At 47.3% G+C, this 25657-nt stretch overlaps 1 protein-coding gene across 1 annotated transcript in view; it reads left to right on the forward strand.

Annotated features, from left to right (window-relative positions):
* Nucleotides 1-25657, forward strand: part of KLHL3 (kelch like family member 3) — a 49800-nt gene that overhangs the window by 18411 nt on the left and 5732 nt on the right. Inside the window, exons 5-12 of the mRNA XM_056502202.1 lie at nt 4893-5055; nt 7712-7821; nt 12664-12780; nt 13760-13909; nt 16407-16524; nt 18310-18507; nt 19269-19370; nt 23027-23155. Of these exons, the coding sequence (XP_056358177.1) occupies nt 4893-5055; nt 7712-7821; nt 12664-12780; nt 13760-13909; nt 16407-16524; nt 18310-18507; nt 19269-19370; nt 23027-23155 (1087 nt within the window). The remainder of the gene's footprint in view (nt 1-4892; nt 5056-7711; nt 7822-12663; nt 12781-13759; nt 13910-16406; nt 16525-18309; nt 18508-19268; nt 19371-23026; nt 23156-25657) is intronic.

The raw sequence follows: 25657 nt of genomic DNA on the forward strand, positions 1-25657 counted from the left end.
TCCTAAGTGTGTTTGAATGCCAAGCAGTTCCCAGCCCTTCACAAGAAGAAGCCTTTAACAATTTCTTTTGTTGTTTCTTTTCTAGTAGAAACCTGTTTTGTTTGGTTTTTGTTATTCTGTGGGGGGGGGATTGGTTTTTTTCTCTTATAGGCTTCGTGTGGGCTCAGGAAGTGAGACTCATTTTTAAGCACATATTTCTGTAGCTGATTGTTCAGTGAAATGACACAGTGTCTTTTGGTTTTTTATGTAAGGGAAGATATATGTACAAGGGGCCAAGCCTGTATGGTCAGTTCCAGTCATCTTCTATGAGTGAGTTCCTGGAGGTGTTTATCCACTTCCTTCTCAAGATTATGTCCCAAATGTGCAGGCAAAGGGGATTTTCAGCTCATCCTCAGCCCATGTGGAGGGAATACTCTCTTCTAACCCTGCTGGGTACGTGGGTGAGAATTACTCAAACAAATGCAATCATGCTTTATCTATTGGAACTTCATTCTTGGAGTGGGATTTCAAGGCAGTGTAGATTCAGCAGTAGGAGGGCTCAGAGATGATGCATTATAGAGAAGTTTTACCTGTGAACATGTATTTGGGATTAAGCCTCCCACTTGTTTGGGAGGCATGGAGCAGAAACAAAATTTCTGTCTTTATTGCAGTCATGTTGTAGTTTCAGGAAAATCCATCTTGGGCTTTCTACACCTGCTGCCTTCTGTTCCTCCTCTGTTGCATCCCACGTCAAGGTTGGTTGTAAATTTTGATATGCATGATATAAAGACCTCATTCATTTGAAGGTGGAACTTGATACATTTATTTAGAAGGAAGTTGTGTTATGCAGTTTCTGTAAAAGGAAGGAAAAGTAAAGTGAGTGTCTCAGGGAACTTCACAGATGCTCATTTTCTTGGGTTGATTCAATGGAAATCACAAACACACATCAGAGCACAGGGTCTGCTGCTCCCTACATGTGTGGGGTAGCTGATGCTTTTAACATACCAATTACCTGAATATTTCAATTAGGTCTTGATTTTGCAGCTGAAGTGGTTACATTGCTGCCTGCTGTCCAACTTTGATATCAAACCTGCCAGCTCAGTGATGGAGAAGCTCTGTGTGGTGTCCTTGAGCAGTGCTGAATGAAGAGATTTGGGAGCAGGCCCCTCCCTGTCCTAGGCAGTTCTGGCTCTGGACAGTGGATACAGTCCTGCCTTAGTGTGTCCCAACCAGCCTTACCTATGACACTTCACTACTGGCAGGCAGCCTGAGAACTGCCCTCCCAATTAAGAAAGTCATTATCATTCAGGTTGTAATGATTCCCTGGAAAAAGTCCTGATTAACCTGATTTCATAATTAAGTTGTTAGGAGTGATGTGCCATGGATCACATGTGTGAGGTGTCCTTGTGTACTGCCACAGTTTGAGATAAGGCTCATACACAGAGAACAAAATCTGAAATCAGCTGTCTGGAGGAAGTAGATATTGAACCTGTCAGCTCTGCAGGCATAGTAATTGTCATAAAAAATGTCTCAAGTAAAGAGGAGAGAAGTTTTGCTGGGAGCTGCAATATTTCTGTACTTCTGCATCTCAGCATTCCCTGTGCACTTAGGAGTTCACAGCAAGGAAGGAGAGTTTTCTGCCAAGTGCAGTTTTGATGATAAAGGGTTTATAAATGGGTCAGTCCATCTCTCTTCCCCCTGTTGAGTCCAAAAGCTGCAGCTATAGTAGGTGCAAGCCCAGGGTGAGGCAGAGCACCTTTCAGCAATAAATTAGGGCTGTGCCCCTCCCTGCAGCCAAAGCTCCTTGCCTTGCATCTCCCTGGGGTGCAGGGGTCCCTGGTCCATTGCAGGGCTGACTCCTCTGGGTTGGGGCCCTTCCTTAAACCTGTAGGAAGTCTTTTAAATTGGCTTGACTTAATAGAAGGCTGAGGAGGAATTTGTGGATGTGGCACCAGAGCACTGTGTTGTGCCTGATGCAAGTCTTCCTTCACTTTTTTATTTCACTCTTTAACCAAGGGATGGTGTGTGTGTGAAGCTGGAGAAGGTAGCTCAGAAGGGAAGTTTCCAGTTGTTCCCCCATTTTCTCTCTCATCTCTCTGTCCTTTGTCTGTCTCTTGCTCCTGACAAGATTTTTTGACTCCCTGATGCTGTCACACCTTCCTCTGTCTGGGCTGTTTCACCTCAGATGGAGCATTTAAGTGGAAGTACTGTTGTTCAGCCCATGTGCTGCCTGGGAGCAGCTGGGGTGTAATAAAGCCTGACTGCCACCCTTGCACTCAAAAGCCGCATCACACTAATGTAGTTTTATCTCCACTATTTGTGCTGTTTAGAGCAGCTTGTTTAAAACTGAGTTCTACCTGCCTTGCAAACACAAAATCCATTTGTTTCTCTGATCAGGGGTTCCCCTGGGTGGGTGCCTGGGAGCTGGCTCCTTGTTTGGGCAGATGTGCAGTCCAGCTGTGGCCCTGGATGTGCAGCTGAGGCTTACAGCCAGCACTTTTATTTGGCTTCCAATTTGACCAAATTGTCAAAGCTGCTTATAAGCTTTAATACATCCCCAGCCTAGGGAAATGCTCCTTTCCCAGTTTTGCAGAGCAGGAGGGATGTAAGTTAACTTTTGGCCAAGGCTACCTGTAAGTTGCCTCTGTCACAGCAGGGAGTTAACCCCAGCCTCTGCAGTCCAGCATTAATGAATGAACCTTATATATACAGGGCACTTTTGGCTGAAAGATGTTTCTAGTTTAGAGACATCAAAGGTCTATGGAAGTAATTGCACAAGCAGTGTTGTGTAAAACTTGAAATTTGTATGGAGTCTGCCGAGCACAGCTGGTGAGCTAGATGTTATATGTATATATATCTCTAGACACACACCCTACAGATGAGGTTCTGGACATAAATTAAGCAAAGCAGTCAGTCTCAGTAGTAATAACAGATAATTTTGACACAGTTTCAAAAAGTGAGTGGGTTTTGATCTGGAGGCAGATCTGGTAGAGAAGCCAGCTCTCACTGAATTGTTCACAGCTATTGGAGTTTAAATACTAAGTCAAATCCAGACCCACGTGAATAACTTGCCTGGATATTAATGGGGTTGCAGTTTGGTCCTGCTGCATGTTTAGGCAGGGCATTTCCTCTTGTTATTTCTAAAGGAAACAGACTTTGTTCTCACGGAAATCCTTTGCTTGCTTTTCGCCTTCCCTGGTAAAAACCAGATGAGTGTTGAGAGGTTCAGCAGGGAAATAAGAAAGAGAAAATCCCCTCATCTCTTGATAGGCTTTTTATATCCCATTTCTGAGAAATGTTGTATGATAATGTCCCTTTCCTGAAGGCTGAAGTGGTGTAAGGCTCTTCTGCCCTGCCTGTTGAGGCAGCACAGGCCATAACAGCAGCACTGGTTTGTCCAGGGGCTGGTGCTCCTGGTGATGGTAGTGAGTTCCTTTGGGTCTGGAGGCAACATCCCAGGCACCAGAGGTAAGCAGCCCACCTGGGCTGGCAGGCATGCATCCTGGATGGGTGGAGAGCCTCTGGCTGCTCTATAGCCAGAGATGGTTTGCATGGAGTCTGACTTGGCTGCCCAAAGCCCTTCTGTAGCTCAGGTGTTCAGAAATGGTTCAGCTAGAAAGGAGGTGGTTCACAGCTAGGTTTCAAAATCCTAGAACATTGCTATCTTGACTTAATCAAAGCCACAAATTAATCTGCTCCTGGCATCAAGAGGCTTGGGCCAAAACAGACTACCAGGTTTAATTGATTTCTCTTTTTAATTGTTGCCTGTTGGGGTGGCTGCTTGGCTGCAGTCAGCCACTTACAGCTGGGCTGGAGTGGAACAATCAGTTGCTTAGAAAGACCTGGAGCAGGCTGTGAGTGTCCTGCCCTGGTGTGGAATGGGACTGTGGTGGCAGGGACAGAGAGAAACATCTTTATCCCTTTGCTGCCATTGGGATCCAGGGAGGTGAATGCTGTTAACCTATTTGTTTTGTTTAACAGCTGCTTATTTTTTTGAGTTGGCAATAATTTTCCAGAAATGTGTGCTCAGATGGTGAGCACAGATGCCCTGTTGGAAGGACAAGTGTGAGGCAGCCAGAGCTGTGAAAGAGCTGGAATAAGACACGTCTGCAGTTGCTGTTGGACATAAGAAAGGAAATAGCTGATGTCACGGGCTGTAATGTCCTGATGGACTTTGTTTTCTACTTCCTGTCCTTCTCACTGGCCTTAAACGTGTTTTTTTTTTTTCCAACAGATGTCACATTTGTCATCCATTTCTGTCTCCTTTTTCCATGCTTTGCTTTAGAGGTACAAAGCAGTATCTCATTTTCAGATGCATGATCCACAAGTGTTCCCAGCATTTTGTGTAGGTGTAAATGAGAGCTGCTGATTTGAATAGTTGGACCTGTCTTTTTCAAGAGCCTTGCTACCACCAAAGCCTGCTTGAGCTTCTGGGAGCCCCCCTCTCTTACAGGAGGGTTTGGGTACCCTCCTTACAAGCTAATAAGGTTTTGTTGGAAGCAGCAAAGTCCAAGGTTTTGAGGACTGCTGTGCTGCTATAGGCTTTGAATTTGATGACAATGCTTATAAATAACATAAAGCTCTTTGGGGGGCGGGGGGGGGGAAAGAAAATCTGCCTGCAGGACCTACCTGCAGCAAAGCCAGAAATTCAGGAGCATTTGTGGCTGCTTCTAGCTTCTCCTCACTTTACCTTGAGCTCTTATGGGGAGAAGCTGTGAGAGGATGCCAAATGTAGGATAGCCATTTTCATGTCTCAGAGCATGAAGAGGTCTTCTGCATATGGGTAGAGCTCAGCCTTGAGCCTTCCTTCTCCCAGCCCCACGGGATGTGTCCCTGCCTGAAAGGGAATCGCCTCCAGTTCATGGGAATCGCTCCTCGGCGCTCACTTTCATTCCCCTCTCGTGCCTTTGCAGGTTTTGTTGCCAGCTGCTAGCTTGCTGCAGCTGATGGACGTTAGGAAGAACTGCTGTGACTTCCTGCAGTCGCAGCTGCACCCCACGAACTGCCTGGGCATCCGCGCCTTCGCCGACGTGCACGCGTGCGCCGAGCTGCTGCAGCAGGCCAACGCCTACGCAGGTGAGGCCTGCCGGGCCGCGGGCCCAGCCACAGCAGCGCAGGGGCTCAGCTCGCCCTCTGCTCTCAGAGCTGCAAGGGAGTGCTTCAGTTCTGGGCTCGCAGCTTTCAGGGGCTCAGCTCGCCCTCTGCTCTCGGAGCTGCAAGGGAGTGCTTCAGTTCTGGGCTCGCAGCTTTCAGGGGCTCAGCTCGCCTCTCTGCTCTCAGAGCTGCAAGGGAGTGCTTCAGTTCTGGGCTCGCAGCTTTCAGGGGTGCTGCGAGTCCTGGAATGTGGGTCGGTCGCAGGGAGGCCTGAGGAGGTGAACGGCCTGGTCCTGTGGATGTCAGCCCACTCAGTTCTGGGTGTGATCCCAGCAAGCTCTCAGTGTGCCTCTTGAGCAGCTCAGTGTTGGTGCGCTGGTGTCCTCCCCACGGAGCCTGCCCTGGCAGAGCAGCAGGCACATTTCCACTGTGGGAATAAATGGCACAATTAAATCCTGTGGGTGGGGGTTGGAACACTCAGCTAAAATTGCCGTGCAGTCTGAGGCTCTGATCTGTGCAGCAATGGCCCCTAACCCCAAGGGAGGATAGGCTCATGTTTCCATGGGAGTGGATGTGTTTGGTTGCAGTCAGTAGGTGCAGGCAATGGCTTTCAGCATTTCTCCTCTACATCATAAATGTAAAGCTTTTCCAGCCAGCCCCAAGCTCTGAATTCCCCAGCACTTTCCAGTCTTCTCCAGCAGAGTTGCCCTTGACCTCTGCTTGGGAGAAGCTGATAGTTTTCTCCCAGTTTGTTTTTCTGTTTTCTGATAATTTGGTAGGGACACACACACCTGCTGTCTCCCAGAGCACCTGCTCTGTCCTGCAACATTTTCCTTTTTAACAGTTTTGTCCTTAATTGGACCATAAGTAGGCTCAGTGGAATAAAAATATATCCACTAAGTCCTCCACTCTTCTCCTGCAAATAAAACTAAAACCTTTTCAGCTGCTCTGGCTGTATTATCCCCTGGAGAAAAAGGTACCCTGGAAGGAATGGTTAATTGTATAAAAGCTTGCTTGTAATATCTCATTATCCTTGTTTCCAGGCCCTGTTTAATCTTTAACCAACAAGCAGTGCATTCACTGTATATTTATTTGGTTGTTTGGCAATTAGAAGGTCTGCTTTGTTGTTTTATTGGCCTTCATAAGTCCCAGTTAGTACAGCAGCCCATGTAATGTTAATGGAACTCCATTAATAAAAATGCCATTAAGATTCTTTTCACTATGTTGTTTATGTAACAGCCTTAAACCAAGATAGAAGTCCCCAAGCTCAAGAGTCCATGTGTGCATGAGCTCAGTTACTTGAGAAATGCTGAGTTCTGGCCAATGGATAACTCTAGTAGATGAAGGAGCCTTCTTGATGCAGGCACCAGTTCCTTTATTAAAATCAGTAAATATTCTTCCTTGCTTCCAACTAATAGCAAGAGATTAAATACCTTTCTGCTGCCAGATGCAAGTTCAGAATGAATGAATATGATATTTTGCCCAGAAGTCAGACTGCATCCAGGTTATTGTGTGGGGAGTGTTTCCTGCCTCTTAAGGCTAAAAGAGTTCATTAGATCATATATATATTTCCAGCATAACAGAGTATTAAACTTTATCCATCAGAGCCTTTGGCTTAGCTGTGGGGTTTTGGTCCTCAGTAGCGCAGGGAGGGTTTGTGACTGGGGAGTCCAAGTCCAGAGTCCAACTCTGCAGCAGCAGCTTTGGTGAGAGGTTGTTCAGGGGCTCCAAAAAGCTCCTCCCTGGAAGTTACACCAGCTCATGTCCCTGTGGTGCTGCTTTTTGTCAGGCAAAGCACTGCAGATGTGAAAACTCGAGGCAGATCTTGCTGCAGAGAGAGCTCTTTGGATACAGGAGTCTGAGCTGCTCAAAGCTACAGAATTAGAACTTGACAGAAGCTGCTTCAGATAAAGTGTCTGAGATTCATGTTTCTGTAATTCAGCCAAAGATAAATGGGATTTAGCCAGTGACAGGTGAGATTAAATTAGTAGCAGATGTACGGAATTCTTACAAAACTAAACTTTGTGCAACTGGATAATGAAATATATGACCTAGAAGTTATTTTTAGGAAGTGATAATTTCATGTGCCTTTTAGCAAGATATAAAGTGTGACAGATTTGATGATGTTCAGTCATAATTCTTTTAGTTTGGGATTATATTCTGTGATGTGCTTTTTGTTTTCAAGCAGCTCCCAGAGTTACAGTATGGAGGGGTCTGGAGGCAAAAAAAAGGAAAAATAGAAGTTTGTACAATTGCAGGCTTAAGTAGAAAGAGGAAAACTACTGGGAAGGTGGGTGGTGAGGTGGCCAGGTTATTTACTGCTTTAGACGTTGGCCTTTGTCTCAATTGCCACTTCTAACTGTATTTGCCACTGGAATATTCCCAGTGGCTTTTCAGAAAGTTTAGTATCATTTATGAAAGTATTTCATGGGGCTGGTGCTGCTTAAAATCACATCAGGTTTCCTTCTCCTGCTCTGAGGCTGGCTTCTGTCTGTGCTGCACTTGCAGCTGCTGTGTGTGTGCCCTGGGTGCTCAGAGCTGGGACAAGAGCTGTTCTCTGAATGCTGTGGTCCTTCCACTGACTGAAAACATGTATTTCATTATCATTTTCTGTTCCCTCTTTTCATTTGTTGAACAGAGCAGCACTTCCCTGAGGTGATGCTAGGAGAAGAATTTCTTAGCCTTAGTCTGGACCAGGTTTGCAGTTTAATATCAAGTGACAAGCTCACAGTCTCCTCTGAAGAAAAGGTACAGTAAATTGTATAGCAAGAGTGAATGTAAGTATGCTGGAATGTTTCTAGATCTTACATCAGAAACTGTTATCATGATATGCTCCTTACAGGCCATTCTCCAACAGAGATCATGTGGAAAGGAAAATTAAAATAATGTGAATCCTAAAACCATATAAAAATGACCTTCACTTGGTTGTTCTTCGTAGGAAGTTATGACTCTCAGATCCATATCACACTAAAATCCCTGGGGCTCACAACCAACTACTTTCCCTCTCTGGAAAACTGGGGAACTCCCATCTGCTGTTGTGTAAAGCATTTAATGCCTGCTGTAAAGCCTCAAAAAAAGTGAATTTCATTAGGCTGGGGAGGAATATTGGCTTCTGCTGCGTGTTGGATAGAACAACAAAAGGAAGCCCAGAACCAAAAGGAAGGAAGGAAATATTTTCCTAGTATCTTCAGTGTTTTTAATAAAAAAGGGGGAAAAGACACTGTTCATAATGTTTTTGTGGTTGAAACGTTGAGCACATCTTGTGTAGTCTGGAGTCCTGGGGAGGAGGGTGACCAGTGTTTATGGTGCTGGGTGAACTCCAGCCCCATTCTCTGGCCTGAGTTTCTTGTATGACCTGCTGCAGGTTTTTGGGGACAGGCACATGCCTCCAGTCCTTCAGCTCACCTCCAGATTGTCACTGTGGGGAGATTGTAAAGCCACAGAATCATTAAGGTTGGAAAAGATGTTTAAGATCACAGAGTCCAACCACTAACCCAACACTGCCGGGTCCACCACTAAACCATGTTCCTAGATTAAATGGTCACTTGTGAGAGGCTGCAGGAGAGCTTGAGGACTGTGTAGTTTGTAACTTCAGGGCCCTTATTGGATCCTGCATTTGGATGGGCTGAGGCTGGAGCTGGCTTGGTGGTGCTGCTGGCTGGGCTGCACATCCTCAAGTGTGCTCTCCTCCTGTTAGCCCTGCAGACACGCAGGTGCCTGGGCCCAGAGGACTGTAAAACTCACCAGAAATCTGCTCCACGTGAGGTGTGGACTCAGGGATGCTCCCTGCTGATCTGAGCCAGCAAACTCAGAGGCTCTGGGCAAGTTTCTGCAGGGGCTGTGAGGTGCCACTGGGGCAGGGCCAGGAAGGGAAGCAGCAAATGGCACAAACTCACAGCAGAATCTCTGCCTGAGCCAAGCAGCCTGCAAAGGGAAGTGCAAGTTTAGTAACCAATTTTTTCCAGTCCTGTGCAGCATTGTTCAAAAGCTTTTATTGGCCTTGTGCCCAGGGGAATCAAAATGCTCCTTCCCTCATCTGAGCTTTACACAATCAAACCCAGTATTTCTTTAGCTGACTGTAAAAGAACTTGTAAAAGAAAAGATTGTTGAGAATGCAAGGCAGTGGAAGGAAATGTAAGCATAAGCTGCACATTCAAAACAAAAGATCTGAATAACAGAAAATGGGAATGGAACATAAACATGAAATGTGCTGGAGTTCAAAGAAGTGCTGGAAATTGAGGACAGACTCATAGGCTGCTGTTTCATGTTAACTTCATGACAGAAAAGCTATTTTCCTCACTTTTATTCTTCGTATCTGCTAATGTTTGAGATATATATTATAAAACAAATAATAAAAAAGTATGCATGTGTGTATACCAATCTATACATACATACATATATCTGTGTGTATAGTTCAGGAATCTGGCAGCTTAATTGTCACAGCCAGATTTCACAAGGGGTTTTCTTGTTCCTCATCTTGCTGTGTACATACATGTACAGTTCATACATGTACTGTGAGCTAGAGCACTGCCATCCCTGCATCACTGGGAAGTGTTGGAGCCAGGATCCTGCCAGGATCAGGGAGGGAGAATTGTCCTTAGAATGCCTCAGGAATTTGTGTTCTCTCCTTTCTCTGCCACCCCACAACTAATACCAATTGGCCTAATAAGATATATCCTTATCTTCATCAATTTTGGCTTATTTATTCCCCTAGACCATTAGGACAACAAAAATTCTCTGCTAGCACCAAAATCTATTTTAACTGTAAAGTGGTGACAGCATTTCCTCATCACTCAGAGATTCTTCTCCTTTCTCTTCTGTCTCCCTTGTTGCACCAACCTCTGCAGTTACACAGGCTCTTTCAGAATAGGGCAGAGGTTTGTTGTCCCTGCTTGCTGTTTTTGCTATAGCTGAGTACAGTATTTGGAAGACAGTTTTATTAATGTTTTCTGTACCTGACCTAATTGGCTCGTTTTACTGTTTGCAAGCTAAAAAACTGTATAAAAATAATAGTTCTTTGTTATTTACTGAAGATGTATGAGGTGGAGGGACTTGAGAATGGTATCCTGCCAACTCAGAACAGTGGCTAAAGAAATTTTTTAAAGGGTTGAGATTTTTGGATTGGTGCTCCTACACAGAGTCTGGTAATTGATTCATTGTCTCATGCTGCTGACACGCAGCAGAAGCTGATGCAAGGTTTGGTCCTCAGTCTTGGGAATCTCTAACAAATGTTTTTTTGGCTGAAGAGACTGGGAAAACATCTGGACTTGCTCTTTCCTTAGGCAGTATGCAGAGAGGGGATATTCCAGGCTTTTAGCCTTCTGCTCCATAGAGTGGGAAATGTACTTCTCCCGAGCTCAGGACTGCTCCTGCAGCCATGCAGGTGCCAGCTGCTCCTCAGCCTGTGCCTCAGCTCTAAATCAAGCTGTGTGGGGAACTGCTTAGTCCATCCCACCCTGGCAGCAGGTCCTGCTTGGCTGGAGAGTCCCAGGGGAGCAGCAGCAGCTGCTCAGGGTCTGCAGCAGGCACAGGGTGAGGAGGGAGGGCAGGACTGGACACAGGTGTGGCCTTTAAACAGAGATATTGCTGTCTTGGACTAAAGCATTTTCCCCCCCTTCTCTGAGATTAGGAATGAGAGCCAACAAAAGGTGTCAGAATCTCATTTAAAAAAAAAAAAAAAAAAAAAAAAAAAAAGTTATTTTTAGAGTAGGCACAGCAGGGAAGCATCAGTGCTTGCTGTACTCAGGAGTGGACTCCAGCACCAAGGAAGCAGCTTATTCCTGCTGCACATTTGCCTTACCTTCCTTTGGACTTGTTCACTGTCCTTCTGACCTGTAGCTGGGTATGTCCCAGCCCTGTGACCTGTTCTGCAGCTCAGCCTTTGTGCTGAAGAGGTTAATGAAAAGCCTGTTTGTCAGCAAAACAAACTTTGCTTTATCCTCTTCCACACTCATTTGCAATTAAAAAAATCTCACAACAACCCAGTTTCTACTTTAAAGTCCTCATAGCTAAAGTTAAAATGTTTGTTTGCTTTTTTATTTTAATTTTAAAATACTTAAAGGCTCTGCAGTAGTTATTCTCCTCAGCATTTGCTGTGGTTTGATTACACCACTCCCTGTTGTGCTCCTTAAATCCTCATTGCAGTGTCCTGAATTCCAAACAGTTCAGCAGGAACTTTGTTGGTACAGGAAATGAGGCTGGTGCTTTACTGCATTTTAAAAGTATGTCATTTAGCCCAAGAGGAAGCAATCCCTTTCTGCTCTGCATCTCCTTTATGGCAGGATGTGTCTGCCAAGGCCTCCTGCAAATCCATTTATCAGCAACAGTTGGGCACTGAAAGATGGTGCCCTCATTTTTGGTTGATTTTGTCAAATTAGTGACCTTGGACCAAACAAAATGGTTTCTTGGGGAGTGGTGGGAGGGATGGAAAGAAAGAAATAATTGTCTGTGCAAATTGTCCTGACCATTTGGTGACTCTGGAAGGAAGCTGAAACCAAGGGCACTCACCTGGCGTGCTGGAGGGAAGGGCCAGGGATGCTTTTGGGGGAGGCATGGGACAGATGGGATCTCTGCTCAGCCTCCCTGAGTAACTGGGCAGTGAGGGAGCTTGGGGAGTGTTGCCTGTAGATGTGAGTTATGGGTCAGAATTTAATTCTCTCTCTGCGGGGAAACTCCACTGCAGTGATCCAGGTCCTGCTGCGCAGCATCTGGGACTGCATCAGCCCCTCTGCTTGCCTTGCCTTGCCTTGCCTGGGGTGTTTCAGGAAGCCTTTCCCACTCCCAGTGACATTTTTAGGCCTTTCTGTTGTGAGTGAGGCTCCCAGTTATATAAGCACATGCATATTCAAGCAGGAGCCCACACAGGAGCTGCTCCCTCGCCAGGCTCTGCCCATGGGGCTGCTTGGGAGCACTTGGTCACGGACTCCAGCTCTGGATGCTTATCTCAACCAGCTGGATCTGGAAGTCAAACTGGATTTTGGTTCAGACCAGAAGCCCAGTGTGCCCTTGTTCCCCAGCTGGAGTATCTGATTTTTTTAGCAATGAAATTCATACAGTGCAGAGGCTCCTTGGCTGCAGGCAGGGCTTGCCCTGTGTGTGTGGGGACTTGTCCTCTGGACTTCTTGGTTTCTGGGGGCTGGTGGAACTAGTGCAGTGATTAAATATGAGCATAGTGAATTTACTGTGTGGCCAGGCTCCTGGAGGAGGGAGATCTCTGTTATCAGGAGTAATTGTTGTGGCTGATTTCATGAATAATGTCCAGTGCAAATGTCAGCAGGCTCATTAAGTGTTCTGGCTGCCTTCCAGTGCTAATGTCCAAGAGGTATATGATTGTTCTGGACATGTACTTAGCTCTGGGAGTGATACAGCACATTTAGATGTGAGGCTGCTTGTTAACATGCGTGGTCAGCTCAGCTCTTTTCTCCAGTGCTGCTTGTGCTCTGTGCACTCACAGCTCTTTCATGTTTAACTTAACAGAGATCTTGCACCCCCTTCCTTCCATGCTCTAAAATCACCATGCTTCTGATTTTGGGTGGGTGACTCTGCAAGGAAGTTCTCTCTTCCCCATTTAATTGTGCTTTATCTGTGTAGGTCTTTGAAGCAGTTATATCTTGGATAAATTATGAGAAGGAGTCTCGCTTAGAGCACATGGCTAAGCTGATGGAGCACGTTCGCCTGCCCCTTCTGCCCAGAGATTACCTGGTACAGGTTAGTCTGCAAAGTCATTAATACTTGCACTTAAGCTGCTGGTTGCTCCTTAATCAGTGGCTTAGCTGTTTGTGTCTGAGATGGGTAATTTGGTCTGTTGCTGAGTCTGTAAATAGAAGAATAAAAGCAAAACCTGAGTGGACTCTGAAATCAGTGTGTGCTTCAGAAACCTTCCTGTAAATGGGCCAATTGCCAGGCAATCCTGAGAGCAGGGCTGCTGTCCCTCTTGGGGAAACATTCACAAGTTAATACCTTATGATTTTTCACCCTGAAAATACCAAAGTGATGGTGTTACAAGCTCGTGTAGCTTTTTTCTCTCATGCACATCATAATGGAAACACATATTGTGTGATAATTTTGGTTTTAGGTGTGTACTGTGCATACATATGGGTTTGTGTGGCTGGCAAGGGAGGCACTCTGACTTAGTTTGACTTGGAGATTGTTCTTCATAAATTAATTTCTGGGATCTGGGCCTAGATAATGAGCTGAGAATTCCCAAAGAAGGGGTTGGCATATGGGCTCTTTGACTACTATGCTTTTATCATACGTCTGAAAAAATCAATACAATTGGTATAAAATTGGTATTCACAAGATGAACCCATCATGGTTTTGGTTTTCTTTCATCTGTATCTTCTGATGGAATAAAAGATGCTGCCTCTCCTTAAAAATTCTGACTCAGATAAAAGAAATCACTTACTTTGTGTCCAGTCTCCTGGTGAATTCTCCTCTACTGCATCAAGTGTTTGGCAGAGGGTGCTAAAATCCTCACTTCTTGTGAGTGATCTTGGAAAAAAATGAGAAGCTTGGATTTTACTGCATGTGCTTCTTTGGGAAGAGCTGGAAGTCTGTGTTTGTTTCCTGGATTTTTTTTAATGTTTGGTACACTGGAAGGGAAATTCCATGTTACATGTTCTTTCCACAAAGCTCCTTGTGACCTGTGCCAGTGTAAATGATCTTTGCTGTGTGTGCATGTTCTCAGACAGTCGAAGAAGAAGCTTTAATCAAGAATAACAACACCTGTAAAGACTTTCTCATCGAAGCCATGAAATATCATTTACTTCCTCTGGATCAGAGACAATTAATAAAGAATCCCAGGACAAAGCCAAGGACTCCTGTTAGCTTGCCAAAGGTAAGCTGAACTTGTCACTTCATGCCAGCTCGACTCTGTTCCTGGTGGCATTTTCAGTCCTTGAGAATGTGTTGCTTTTTACTATCCCAGTGGTTGTGCTTGGAAGTGTTTTACTCCCTCTTCTGGCATTGCCTATACCCAGCAAGGAAACATAATTAAGCTGGATAAGCTTAGATAAACCCTTAGGGGAAGGAGTATCTTTCTCTTGAAGTGTTTTGTGAGCCACAAGTGGTTTGTGGCTGGGCTGTGGAGTGGCTGCAGCAGTGCTGGGAGGGCTGGCTGAGGTTCTGCTGCCTGTGAGAGTGCCTGGAGCCCTGTGAGAGGGGCACAGTAGGTGTCTCTTTGTTTCCTGTATCCATAGCCAGAAGGCAGGAAAGCAGGAAACAACAGCCTCCAGCCCCGTGGGCAGGAAGTCTGAAGCAAATTTCAATAGACTCAAAGCAGCAACTGAGTAAATAATCCTTGTTACTCCCCACGTGTATCCTGCAGGCATGTGATGCTCTGGCCACCTCTGTATTAGCAAAGGAAAAAACGACCCCAGGAACTTTTCCCTGTGCCCCAGAGATAAACACAGTTTGGCACAATGTCAGACTGCCACTGAAGTTGCTGGTGTGGATTTGGAGATTCCAAAACATCAACAACATAGTGTGTTATTTTTCCAAGCACAAACAGTAATGAGGTTGCTTTGTGGGATGGTGTATGAGATCTGTGCTGTTTCTGATGTTTGGATACTGGGCTGTCCATTGAGAAATGGTGGTTTTGCAGCATGTGGCAGTGTGTGCCAGTGTCCTTTCTGCCTGTTGTTGCTGAGATGAAATTGGTAGAACACAGCTTTGGGGTATCATGAAGGGCTGACATGGCCCTTGTTCAAGGACTAAAGTAGTTAAGAATAAAAGGAACAGCAAATCAGTGAGTTCAGAGGTTCTCAACATCTTTTGTAGCATGACCTATGAGTACAAACCCAAATGTTCTGCAGGTCTCTCCTCCCTTCTTTTGAACTGTGAAGAAAGGGAAGGAGGTGATGATCTTTCAGCAATCCTGTTACTGAGGAACTTTCATCTGGCCTGTTGGTCCTGCTGATGAGGGATTATTGTCTGCTGTGAAATCCCTTAATTCTGTAATCGTGTGAAGCCCTGCAGCTTGCCATGGGAGACTGTTACACAACTAGCAGTCAGGCTGTTAATTTAGGCACAATTTGGTTTCTAATATCATGTTCTCATCTTTGTAGATCAAACAGGCCACTATTTCCATGTTCTTCAAATTCTTTAAATTGCTGTCTAGCTGTCTACTTTTAAAGCAACCCTGCTTGGAGTTGAGTTTATCTGAGTGACCTCAAGTGATGATCTTTCCCCTCAGCTACTCCCAGCTGCCTTGCAGAGGCTAAAGGCAGTTTTCCTACTACTCTTTATCTGTATTTGAAGCCCCATTATCTTGTTTCTCGCTCCTTGGCCTTGTAAAAATCAGATTGTTTTGGGTGATGATTTGCTGTGATAAGGGGAGCAAATCCTCCCTCTTGCTGGCTGTGGAGGGTTGAATGAGATGTGTGCTGAGCAAGGTGCAGTCCAGCTGCTCGGCAGTGCAGGTGTTTTGGGGGCTGGCTGCCTGTGCAGGGGTTGGTCTGCAGTGCCCAGCTGGGCTCAGAGCCACGGGCACCTCGAGTGCAGAGCTGCAGGCTCCTGGCACCCCTGTCCTTGGGGAATTCATCTTCTGGCAGCAGATCGGGCAGATTTGGGCAGGACCACACTGCATGCTGCCCAGGGTTCTGGTCCTTGCACTTTCCCAGCAGTGTCCAGCCCTTGCTGTTGCTGGTAGTGGAGTCGGGGCTGGCTGAACCCTTAGCATGTCCTGGCAGAGCAATTCTTGTGCTCCTGAGATTGCCCTTGACCACCTTGACACAGCTCTTCCCTACCTGTAAGGAACCAAGGTTTAATTCCAGCATTTGCTTCAATGCCTGTGGCAGCCAAAAGCCTTAATGAAGCTGACAGATCACATCCTTCAGCAGCCCAGACCCCCTGGGTCGAAACAGTTCTGGTGATTTCCCTGAGTGTCACCTTCCCTGCAGGTGGCACTGCAGCTGTCACGTTTTATTTCTAAGTGGCATTGATTATTTTTAGCACCACCATGGAGATAATGACTAAACAGTGGGCCGCCAGTGGAAATTATGCTGGAATCTTCTTCACTTAAAAATACTTCTGCAATGAGTCTTGTGTATGCTGTGGTGCCAAAAGGTTTTGTATTTCAAGGGGAAATTGGGCAAGTTGCCACCTTGGATGCAGTGAAGAGGGATAAGTGGGGTGGCCATATTTAGCATGCATTAAATTGGAGAGAAATTTTTTCCCCTTGAAATATAATTGCTTGAAATAAAGAGGCTTGTAGCTGGCCTTCAGCACATATTTTGGCAGCTGCTCTTGACCAGGTTGTGGTGATGGTTTCTCTGCAGAGAGCAGCTGCCCAGGGTCATGTCTGAGGTTTTCTAGCTCTTCTCTTCCCTCTGCAGGTGATGATTGTGGTGGGTGGGCAAGCCCCCAAAGCCATTCGCAGTGTGGAGTGCTATGATTTTGAGGAGGAGCGGTGGGATCAGGTTGCAGAGCTTCCCTCACGGAGATGCAGAGCAGGTAAAGGGAACTTCTACTGCAACCTTCTGTTTCCCTGATGCAGCTCTTTAGCACTGGATGGGTGTCTTTAGTTCTCCCTTTAGCTTCCTCTGTGTCCCTGGCCTCAAGCATGACCTCTTTCTTTTTGCCATTCTTTCCTCTTCTTTCCCTATAGACATCTTTCCCTTTCTGCTCAGGAGGATGTCCTGCTCTCTAGTGGGGCTGCTCCTGCCTGTCAGCCCTCCATAGTCACTGTCTCTCTCCCCTTCATCATTTCTCTCTTCTGGCTGTGTCTCCATCAGTGTTTTCCCTCCTCCTCCCCCACTGCTGTCTTGGCAGCCCACAGGGGTCCAGTTTTTCTTGCTGGTTCCCTGGTGAAAATCAAAGGAGCTGAGTCAGTCCCACTTGGTGAGGAGTGGGTGATGGAGAGCAGATCTTTAAGTTGGGAGTGTTCCTCTGAAAACATCTGACAGGGTTGTGGATGTGACTCACCATTTGGTGTTCCCTGTGGCTCACAGAATTACTCACTCAGGTGTGAGCTCCATCTGTGCCTTACACTGCCATGTTTTTATGTGCACTTCACCTCCCACATGGCACGTATGTTTTATCATGCTCGGCTTCAACACCAAAAAGCACCAGAAAACACCAAAGCCTCGCCCCTGCTGTGCTCTCCCCTCTCACACCCCGGCAGGCGAGCGGGATCTGGACAGACCTGGTGGGAAGGATGAGCCAGGAAAACCTTATAAATATGATTGCCTAGCAAAAGATTTTGAGAGTATGGAAACCATAAGTGAGATTGAGATGATAGCAGTTTTCAACTGAGTGGCTGGAAAGCAGCAACGTGGATGCTTGAAGGCCTTCTCCCTTTGTTAAGATAACACCAGATGCTGCAAACACCAAAGAGCCAGCAGAGACCCTCTCCTGGCACGATAGGAAGGGTCTGAGATTAGGTTTAGAGAAAGCAGTAAACATGGTAATGTAGCGATTCCTATAGGTTGTATGTGAATGTTAGAGAATTTGTATCTTGTATTAGATTGGTTAGTGGAAATTAGAATATTCAACGTAGAAGAAGATTTATTGTGTTGTAAACGGGAAAATCTCTCTCTTACCTCTCTTACATTGTAGCTGCTGAAGCTGGGATGGTTCTAGCTCCTGGCTGCTACTGGAGACAGGATAGCTCTGAGAGCTCCTGGGGCAGAGTGCCAGCTACAAGCTAGCAAGGGACAGAGACCCCGGGAATTGCTGCAGAGGTTCCGAAAGCAGTTTATTTCTCCGAAGGGTTTCCACTAGCAAATCCGGTTACATAGCATAGCAAGGGATCTTTATAGGTTTCAAAGGGATTGAAATTCTAACCAGTAAAATTATGAGTTGAGAAACTATCCAATTACTTTAAGATTCTAGGTAAGAAAAAGACCAATCATCTAGTAAAGTTAAAAACCAATGGAAATCCTAAATGATAACAGGGGTTTTGGCAGGGAAAGGTTCCATTGTCTCAGGGCACAAAATCCCAAGGGCCTTTTTCAGGCACCGTTGTGTCATCCACATTACATCGCTCTCTTACCCCTCTTACTTCGTTCTCTTACTCCCCTCTCTTTTAGAACTGCTGCCACCCCCACTCTCTTTCTGCCCTGCTCCGAGCTGTGGCTGGCAGCTCCCAGCAGGACCCTTTATACCTGCACCCTATGCAATAAACTGCAAGCTTCAACTCCAGCACACAGGGAGCGCCTGAGTTTGTCCTGAGCGTCATGCACCCACCAGGCTCCCGCACAGCCCGCGTGTGCTGAGAGAGCCCTGCTGTCTCGGCAGGCGTGGTGTTCATGGCCGGCAGTGTCTATGCCGTGGGCGGTTTCAATGGCTCGCTGCGGGTGCGCACGGTGGACGTGTACGACGGCGCCAAGGACCAGTGGACGTCCATCGCCAGCATGCAGGAGCGGCGCAGCACGCTGGGCGCCGCCGTGCTCAACGACCTGCTCTACGCCGTGGGCGGCTTCGACGGCAGCACCGGTGGGTCACTGCGGGAGAGCCGGCCACCTGCCCTCAGAGCAGGGCTTGCAGGGCTTCAGAGCAGGCCCTGTGCCCTCCCCTATGGCTGTAGAGAAACAGCCAGGAACGGGCTTGGTGCGTGTTCTGACCTGTCAGGAATTGCAGAGAATCTCACCCTTATTACTTTCTTTAGTGATACAGTTCTTTCAGCCTCGCTCTATGTATGATTATGCCTTTTCTGGACTGAAAAGGGATTTTTCCTTGTTTCAGTTAAATTTTTCATATTGACATGAATAAAATACTAGCAGAGAATCTTAGAGGATGTGTATGCCTGGGATTTATCTCGGCATAACTACGTGTTTAGATTGACACCTCTGTCTCTGCTGTAAAGCTCTGCCACTTGGTTAAGCCCTGAACTAACTATTGCAGCAGGGTCTGGGCGAATTTTTAAACCTTTGCATGGACGTTTTGTAATGCTTGAAAGGACCTGGGGCTTTTGGGCTTGGAATTTGGACTCTGCTCACCTTGGTTTCCTCAGCACATTGGAGAGGCAGCAGTCCCAGGGCAGGGGTGAAGGGTAACAGTTTTCCCAGCCACTGAAGAAGTGGCATTGACATGCTGGTCCCAGCCTGAAAGGCAAGGGATTAGGAAGTGGGATTGCAGGAGCGTGGTGGGAATTATGGGCTTGGGAGGAGGTGGAAGGCAGATGAAAGTGCAACACCAATCTTTTTTTCTTCTCTTTTTTTTTAATTAGAAAACCTGTGTATCCCCTTTTTAACTAGGTCTGGCATCAGTTGAGGCCTATAGCTATAAAACCAATGAGTGGTTTTTTGTGGCTCCCATGAACACGAGAAGAAGCAGTGTTGGAGTTGGAGTTGTGGAGGGTAAGAAAATGAGCAGCCATTTCCATCAAGCAAATGTTACTGTGTCAAACAGAAACCTGAATGGTTAGGTGCAGTGGGAGGGAATGGCAAGAACTGTTCCCTATACCGGTTGGGGAAGATTGATTTTATATGATGTAATTGCTGCAACTTTTTCCATTCTCCTCTTTATCTTGGTGAAAAATCACGTGTAGCTTTCCAAGAGCCTCAAACCTGTATCAGACCAGCTCATCTCCTGTGAATGCAATTAGGTGTGTGCAGGTTTCTTTGCATCCAAATTCTTCCTGGGCAGCTTCTGGCTGGTGAAAGCCAGCCCTGCTGTGCAGTGGATGCTGCTGTGCTGGCAGACGCTGCGTGGATGGAATACCCATCACAGGAAATCTGCTCAGCCAGAGAAACAGCAGCAGAGCTTGTCCCACAGCCCCAAGCTGCTGGTTTGGCAGGAATACTAAACCTGTGTTTGTTGACATGAGGCACAGCTCTGCTGTGGTTCCTGGATGAGCAGGGGCTGATGACAGCAAGGGCTGGTGCTGCAGCAGCTCAGAGCAGGGTGGGAGGCCTGGGAGGATGGAGGCAGCTGCTGGCACCTGTGTCAGCACCAAACTTGAGGGAGCTGGAGCTGAGCAGCTTGGTTTGGACTCTGGAGAATGAGAAGTTTAAGTAGGAACCATTTCTTCCTTTACAAAATCTATTCAGAAGCAAGTGAAAGGCTTTATTTGAACTTGTCTTTAGTGTGGCATAGCACTTTCCAGTTAGTGCAGTGCACAGCAGCTTTGGCACCAGCCTTATTACAAACCATATAAACCATGCTTTACAGTGCTTTGGTTTGACCTGTTTGAGTGGAAAGTACATGAAATATGTGAATGAACATGAAATGTGTTTATGTGAGAAGAAGAAGGGAGATAAAGTCAGAATAAATAGGGGTCATTAACTTAAATCTGAATATTTAAGAAGCACCTCCTTCAAAATTGGCCCATGCTTGGGAATTGCTGGGCTGCTGTCAGTCATTGGAATTTATTCAAGTAACTTGAATGCAGAAAAATATTAAACATGGACCTGAGGGATGCATTTCTGTGGACAGATTTTCTGCTGGAAACTCATAAAATCTTTTTTTTTGCTTTGTTTGAAAGGACAAATAAATAAGTGTTGCATATGTTGGAGTCCATGATAAAAATATTGAGGGCATGTGATGGGCACAAGAGCTGATCATTCTGGTTCAGGGAACAAGCTGCTGCCTGCAGTTAATTCACAGGGCTCCTATGAATGTGACAAAAATTGATCTGATGATCTGAAATACACTGAAAATACTTAATAATCTATGCCAGCCAGGGAAATTGACCTTGTCTTCCTTGGGCTGGTACTGTTGCCTGATTCATTGACAAATACCAGCCAGGACCAACAGCACAAACCAGAGTTTGAAATGTTCCTAGAGACAGCAGGATGCAGAATGAGGCCACGAATGGGCCTGAGGGAGAAAGAAAAGAGCCAGCCTGTACTTGGAGCCTTGCAAACATCCAGAAACAGGTGGATGCAAAAGCCTAAGGCTGAAGATAACTGCTGGTGGGAGTCTTATGCATGCAGAGAATTGCACAGCTCATTCTTGGCCAGGCTCTGCTGTCATGGATTGAGAATTGATGTAATTTCTAGGTTTTGTACAAAAATTTAGATTATAATTTTTCTACATGTTTGTTGAGCTTTTTAAATTCTTTTTTATGGTAACATCTAGGAGACCTGGACTTGGACCAGAATGCCTTGTGCTATCTGCTTTAGTGAGAAGAATCCTTTTCTGCCCAGAGAATTAACTGCCTGATGCAAAACAAGCTGATAGATGATACAGGGAGGCAAGAGGAGACAGTCAGGCCTGGGAACAGAGGACACAGTAGAGCATCAGCCTTGTATCATGTATGATGCAGTCCCATGGTATCTGATGGTGCTTCTCTGGTCTCAGAGAGTGTGTGTTTATCAGCTCCCATGAGTTGAGGCAGGGAGGGCTGGATACCCCAGGAGACCCTCACACCACAGTGTGTCCTGTGTGTCACCACTGGGCACGAGTGACCAGCCAGCCTCAGCTGTGCTCACAGCATCTCTGGGGTTCAGCTTGGCCCAAGTTCTACAAAATCAGGTCTGGGTTTCTGTGCAGGTATGATATTAATATAAGAAGCTATTTTGTATTTATTGCTGTAATTAATGTGCAGTGACAGCCTTTGTCAGCACAGCTGAACGGGGGGAACCCTCCATGCTTTGATAATCCCTCTTCTCCTGGGCCAATTTGGAAAACCCTCTGAGCTGTTGACTTCTGATGAAGCTGCTGTGTTGCACCCTTGTGTTGCTGACAGTTTCACCTTTACAAACAGTCACTGCTGTGCATTCACCCCAGGTCCCTTTGCTGGGCATTCCCAGCTGTCCCCCAGGCTCAGGCTGTCCCTGGAGCTGCCCTGGGCATGGTCTGTGCCTCAGGCTGTCCCTGGAGCTGCCCTGGGCAGGGTCTGACCCCAGGCTGTGCTGGATGCTTCAGGCTCTGTGCCCAGGCTGTCTGTGTGTTGCAGGGTGTTCCCCAGGCTGTCTGTGTGTTGCAGGGTGTTCCCCAGTCTGTCAGTGTGTTCCAGGCTCTGCCCCAGGCTGTCTGTGTGTTCCAGGCTCTGCCCCAGGCTGTCTGTGTGCTCCAGGCTCTGCCCCAGCCTGTCTGTGTGCTCCAGGCTCTGCCCCAGCCTGTCTGTGTGTTGCAGGCTCTGTTCCCCAGTCTGTCTGTGTGTTGCAGGGAGTTCCTCAGGCTGTCAGTGTGTTCCAGGCTCTGTTCCCCAGTCTGTCTGTGTGTTGCAGGGTGTTCCCCAGTCTGTCTGTGTGTTGCAGGGTGTTCCCCAGGCTGTCAGTGTGTTCCAGGGTGTGCCCAGGCTATCAGTGTGTTCCAGGCTCTTCCCCAGTCTGTCAGTGTGCCCCAGGCTCTGTTCCCCAGGCTGTCAGTGTGCCCCAGGCTCTGCCAGTGTGCCCCAGGCTCTCTGCCCCAGCCTGTCAGTGTGCCCCAGGCTCTGCCCCAGGCTGTCAGTGTGCCCCAGGCTCTGTTCCCCAGGCTGTCTGTGTGTTGCAGGGTGTTCCCCAGGCTGTCTGTGTGCCCCAGGCTCTGCCCCAGGCTCTGCCCCAGGCTGTCAGTGTGTTCCAGGCTCTGCCCCAGGCTGTCAGTGTGTTCCAGGCTCTGCCCCAGGCTGTCAGTGTGTTCCAGGCTCTGCCCCAGGCTGTCTGTGTGCCCCAGGCTCTGTTCCCCAGGCTGTCTGTGTGCCCCAGGCTCTGTTCCTCAGTCTGTCTGTGTGTTGCAGGGTGTTCCCCAGTCTGTCTGTGTGTTGCAGGGTGTTCCCCAGGCTGTCAGTGTGCCCCAGGCTCTGTTCCCCAGGCTGTCAGTGTGCCCCAGGCTCTGTTCCCCAGGCTGTCAGTGTGCCCCAGGCTCTGCCCCAGGCTCTGCCCCAGGCTGTCAGTGTGCCCCAGGCTGTCAGTGTGCCCCAGGCTCTGCCCCAGGCTGTCAGTGTGCCCCAGGCTCTGCCCCAGGCTGTCAGTGTGCCCCAGGCTCTGCCCCAGGCTGTCTGTGTGCCCCAGGCTCTGTTCCCCAGGCTGTCAGTGTGCCCCAGGCTCTGCCCCAGGCCCTGCCCCAGGCTGTCTGTGTGTTGCAGGGAAGCTGTACGCCGTGGGGGGCTATGACGGCGCGTCCCGGCAGTGCCTGAGCACGGTGGAGCAGTACAACCCCGCCACCAACGAGTGGACCTACGTGGCTGACATGAGCACGCGGCGCAGCGGGGCAGGTACTGCTCTGGGCACCACCTGCTCTGCCCACAGGCTGGGAGGAAATGGGGGGTTTGGCACTGCTGGGCTTGCAACTGCAACCTCCTCTATGCCCCCTTCCCACGGGGTAAAAATGTGATGGCTTGGAAGCACTCAGCAGATCTCCTGACTTTGACAAAATCTGCCAAATTGAAATTGATTTCTGGATTAATGAAATAGTGTTTGGTGTCTCTAAGTAGCCCTGCTAACAGGTGCATCTCACTTGTAAGCAAAGAGTTCTCTTTCCAAATGGCCAGCTGCAGACACAGCTGGGCATGGGAAAGCCAAGCTGCACCTCGCTCTCCCCTGTCATTGTAGGGTTTCAGATGATTTTTCATTTTGGATCTTCCTGCAAGCACCCAGTGGTGCTTTGCAACACAAACCACATTTGCACATTGGGTGATGTATAGGATAACAAAATTAATCTCAGATTGTCCCTGCTTAGCTAGTTTTTAGTTTATTTTTTGTTGGCAAGAGTTGGTGATCTGGAGGATTAGAGGAAAGGACCTGTTGTAAAAGGATTGGGTTCTAGTCTTGGTGGTTTCTAATTTCCTGCATGATCTTGAGCCAGTTAGCAATTTGTCTTCTTGTGATTGTTCCTTTCTGAAAGGGATAAGAGTTCTTATCCACTACATTTAAAATCATTGTGCAGTTACCCACAGCCAAGCCTGGGCACTGCTCTTTGGGGCTGAGGTTACCCTGCAGGTTAAGCTGTAGTGGGAGTTCCCTTTAGAGCTGGGCAGTTTGAGGCTGCTCTCTCTGTCTCTCTTTCCTCACTCCAGTATCTTTTTTGTAGCTCCAGGTGAGGTAAATGTGGACACACAGTTGATTTGTGTTCTGTTGAAGAGTTTCTTGGTGTCTGCTTGATCCTTAGACCTAGTCCAGTGCAGCCTTCCAAGAGAGCAGAATGAGTATCTCCTATTATTGGCAGTGTGTTGAAACAGCAAGAATTTTGTGCCTGTAGTGAAATGGAGTTTAGTGACTTGTCTTTGCTGGGAACACTCTGCTCTGAGTGCTGCTTTACAAGTGTCTCTCCATGTAGCAAGCCCTTTGTTAGCAATGCTCGTACTCCCCTGCCAAATTTCTTTGCAGTTTTCTGTTCCCCACCTGAAAGCTGAGCTCCTCAGGCTCTGGTTGTGCCCCTGCAGCAGGGACTGGAGGGGGCTGCCCAGTGCCAGTGGGCAGCAGTGGTGCTGCAGCACAATCTGCTGTACAGCTCCAGAAGTGACACCGTGCTCTGCACTGCCATCCCTGTGCTGACATCTAGTGGGGCTGGGGACAGGTGTGCCCTGGAGGCACTGGGGCCTTGGGGATGTGCAGGTGCTGCCCAGGGTTTGTAGAATCATAAATATTTTTAGATTGGAATTTAGGATCATCAGGTCCCACATTAACCCAACACTGCCATGTTCACTGCTAAACCACATCCCCAAGTGCCACATCTGCACATTTTTTAAACACTCCCAGGGTTTGCTGGACCAGCTGGGGGGTCCCTTCCCCTGCTGGCAGGGATGTCCTGTCCCTGTGTGCCCTGCCTGTCTCACTGCACGAGGAGGCAGTTTCATGTGGAAAAGCTTGTTTCCAACTCTTTTACTTGCTAAATTAGTTTAGTCATTAAATTATTTCTTACAAGTATAGAATTTCCATTAACATTTGAATGCAGTCAAATGCCAAGGTGCTGCACACCCAGGCTGCTGGGCTGAGATGCAGTTAAGTGACTTTCCATTTCCCAGTGAACTGGCAGACACCTGCTGCAGCTCAGCAGCCAGGACACACATTTGGATGTGTTCTGCTCTTCCCAAGTCATGCATGTTGGAGTACTTCAGCCACACCAGGGATGTGGCCCAGTAAGGTTTATGGCAGTTAGAGATTAATTATGTGTTTTCCAGAGGTGAACCATGAATCCCAATGTCATATTAGGATTTCAGCACCTCTTGGTACAGCTGGCCAAAAGCAAACCCAGCAGTAGCAAGCTGAGATTATTTGGAGAAGGGAGAGGTGGCAGTGGTAGACCTATGTACCTGTCCCCAGATGGGGATGCTCCTGATGGAGCTGCTGAGCCTGTTTCTGGTTTAGCAGCTATTCCTGTCCTCTCCTTTCCTGACCAGGAAAGATCCTGGAATCAAATCAAAACCCTGTTGGTATCAGTCTGGCAGGACCCCTCTCCTTCCTGCACACTGGTTAATGCCCATGGTTGAAATGATGTGATTCAGATCTGTTTCTGTTTTACTAACATCCCACCTTGTTAATTTTAATAGAGGCCTTTGAACCTAATAATGAAGATATGTTCCAGGAAGTTTTAACTCTCATGGATTGGTGAACATTTTAATTAACTCATTTATTTAATATTAGGCAGAAGTAGCTTTGAGATCCCTGTCACTCCCAGAGATTTGGCCAGGGGCCTTCAAAAATGGCTGAGAAGGTGGCATTGGAGGCACCTTGTCTGTGCCATCTGCTGCCAGGTTTTGGGGTGGGAGTGGGAGGAG

The sequence above is a fragment of the Oenanthe melanoleuca genome, chromosome 13, assembly GCF_029582105.1.
Source record: "Oenanthe melanoleuca isolate GR-GAL-2019-014 chromosome 13, OMel1.0, whole genome shotgun sequence".
Lineage (NCBI taxonomy): Eukaryota > Metazoa > Chordata > Aves > Passeriformes > Muscicapidae > Oenanthe > Oenanthe melanoleuca.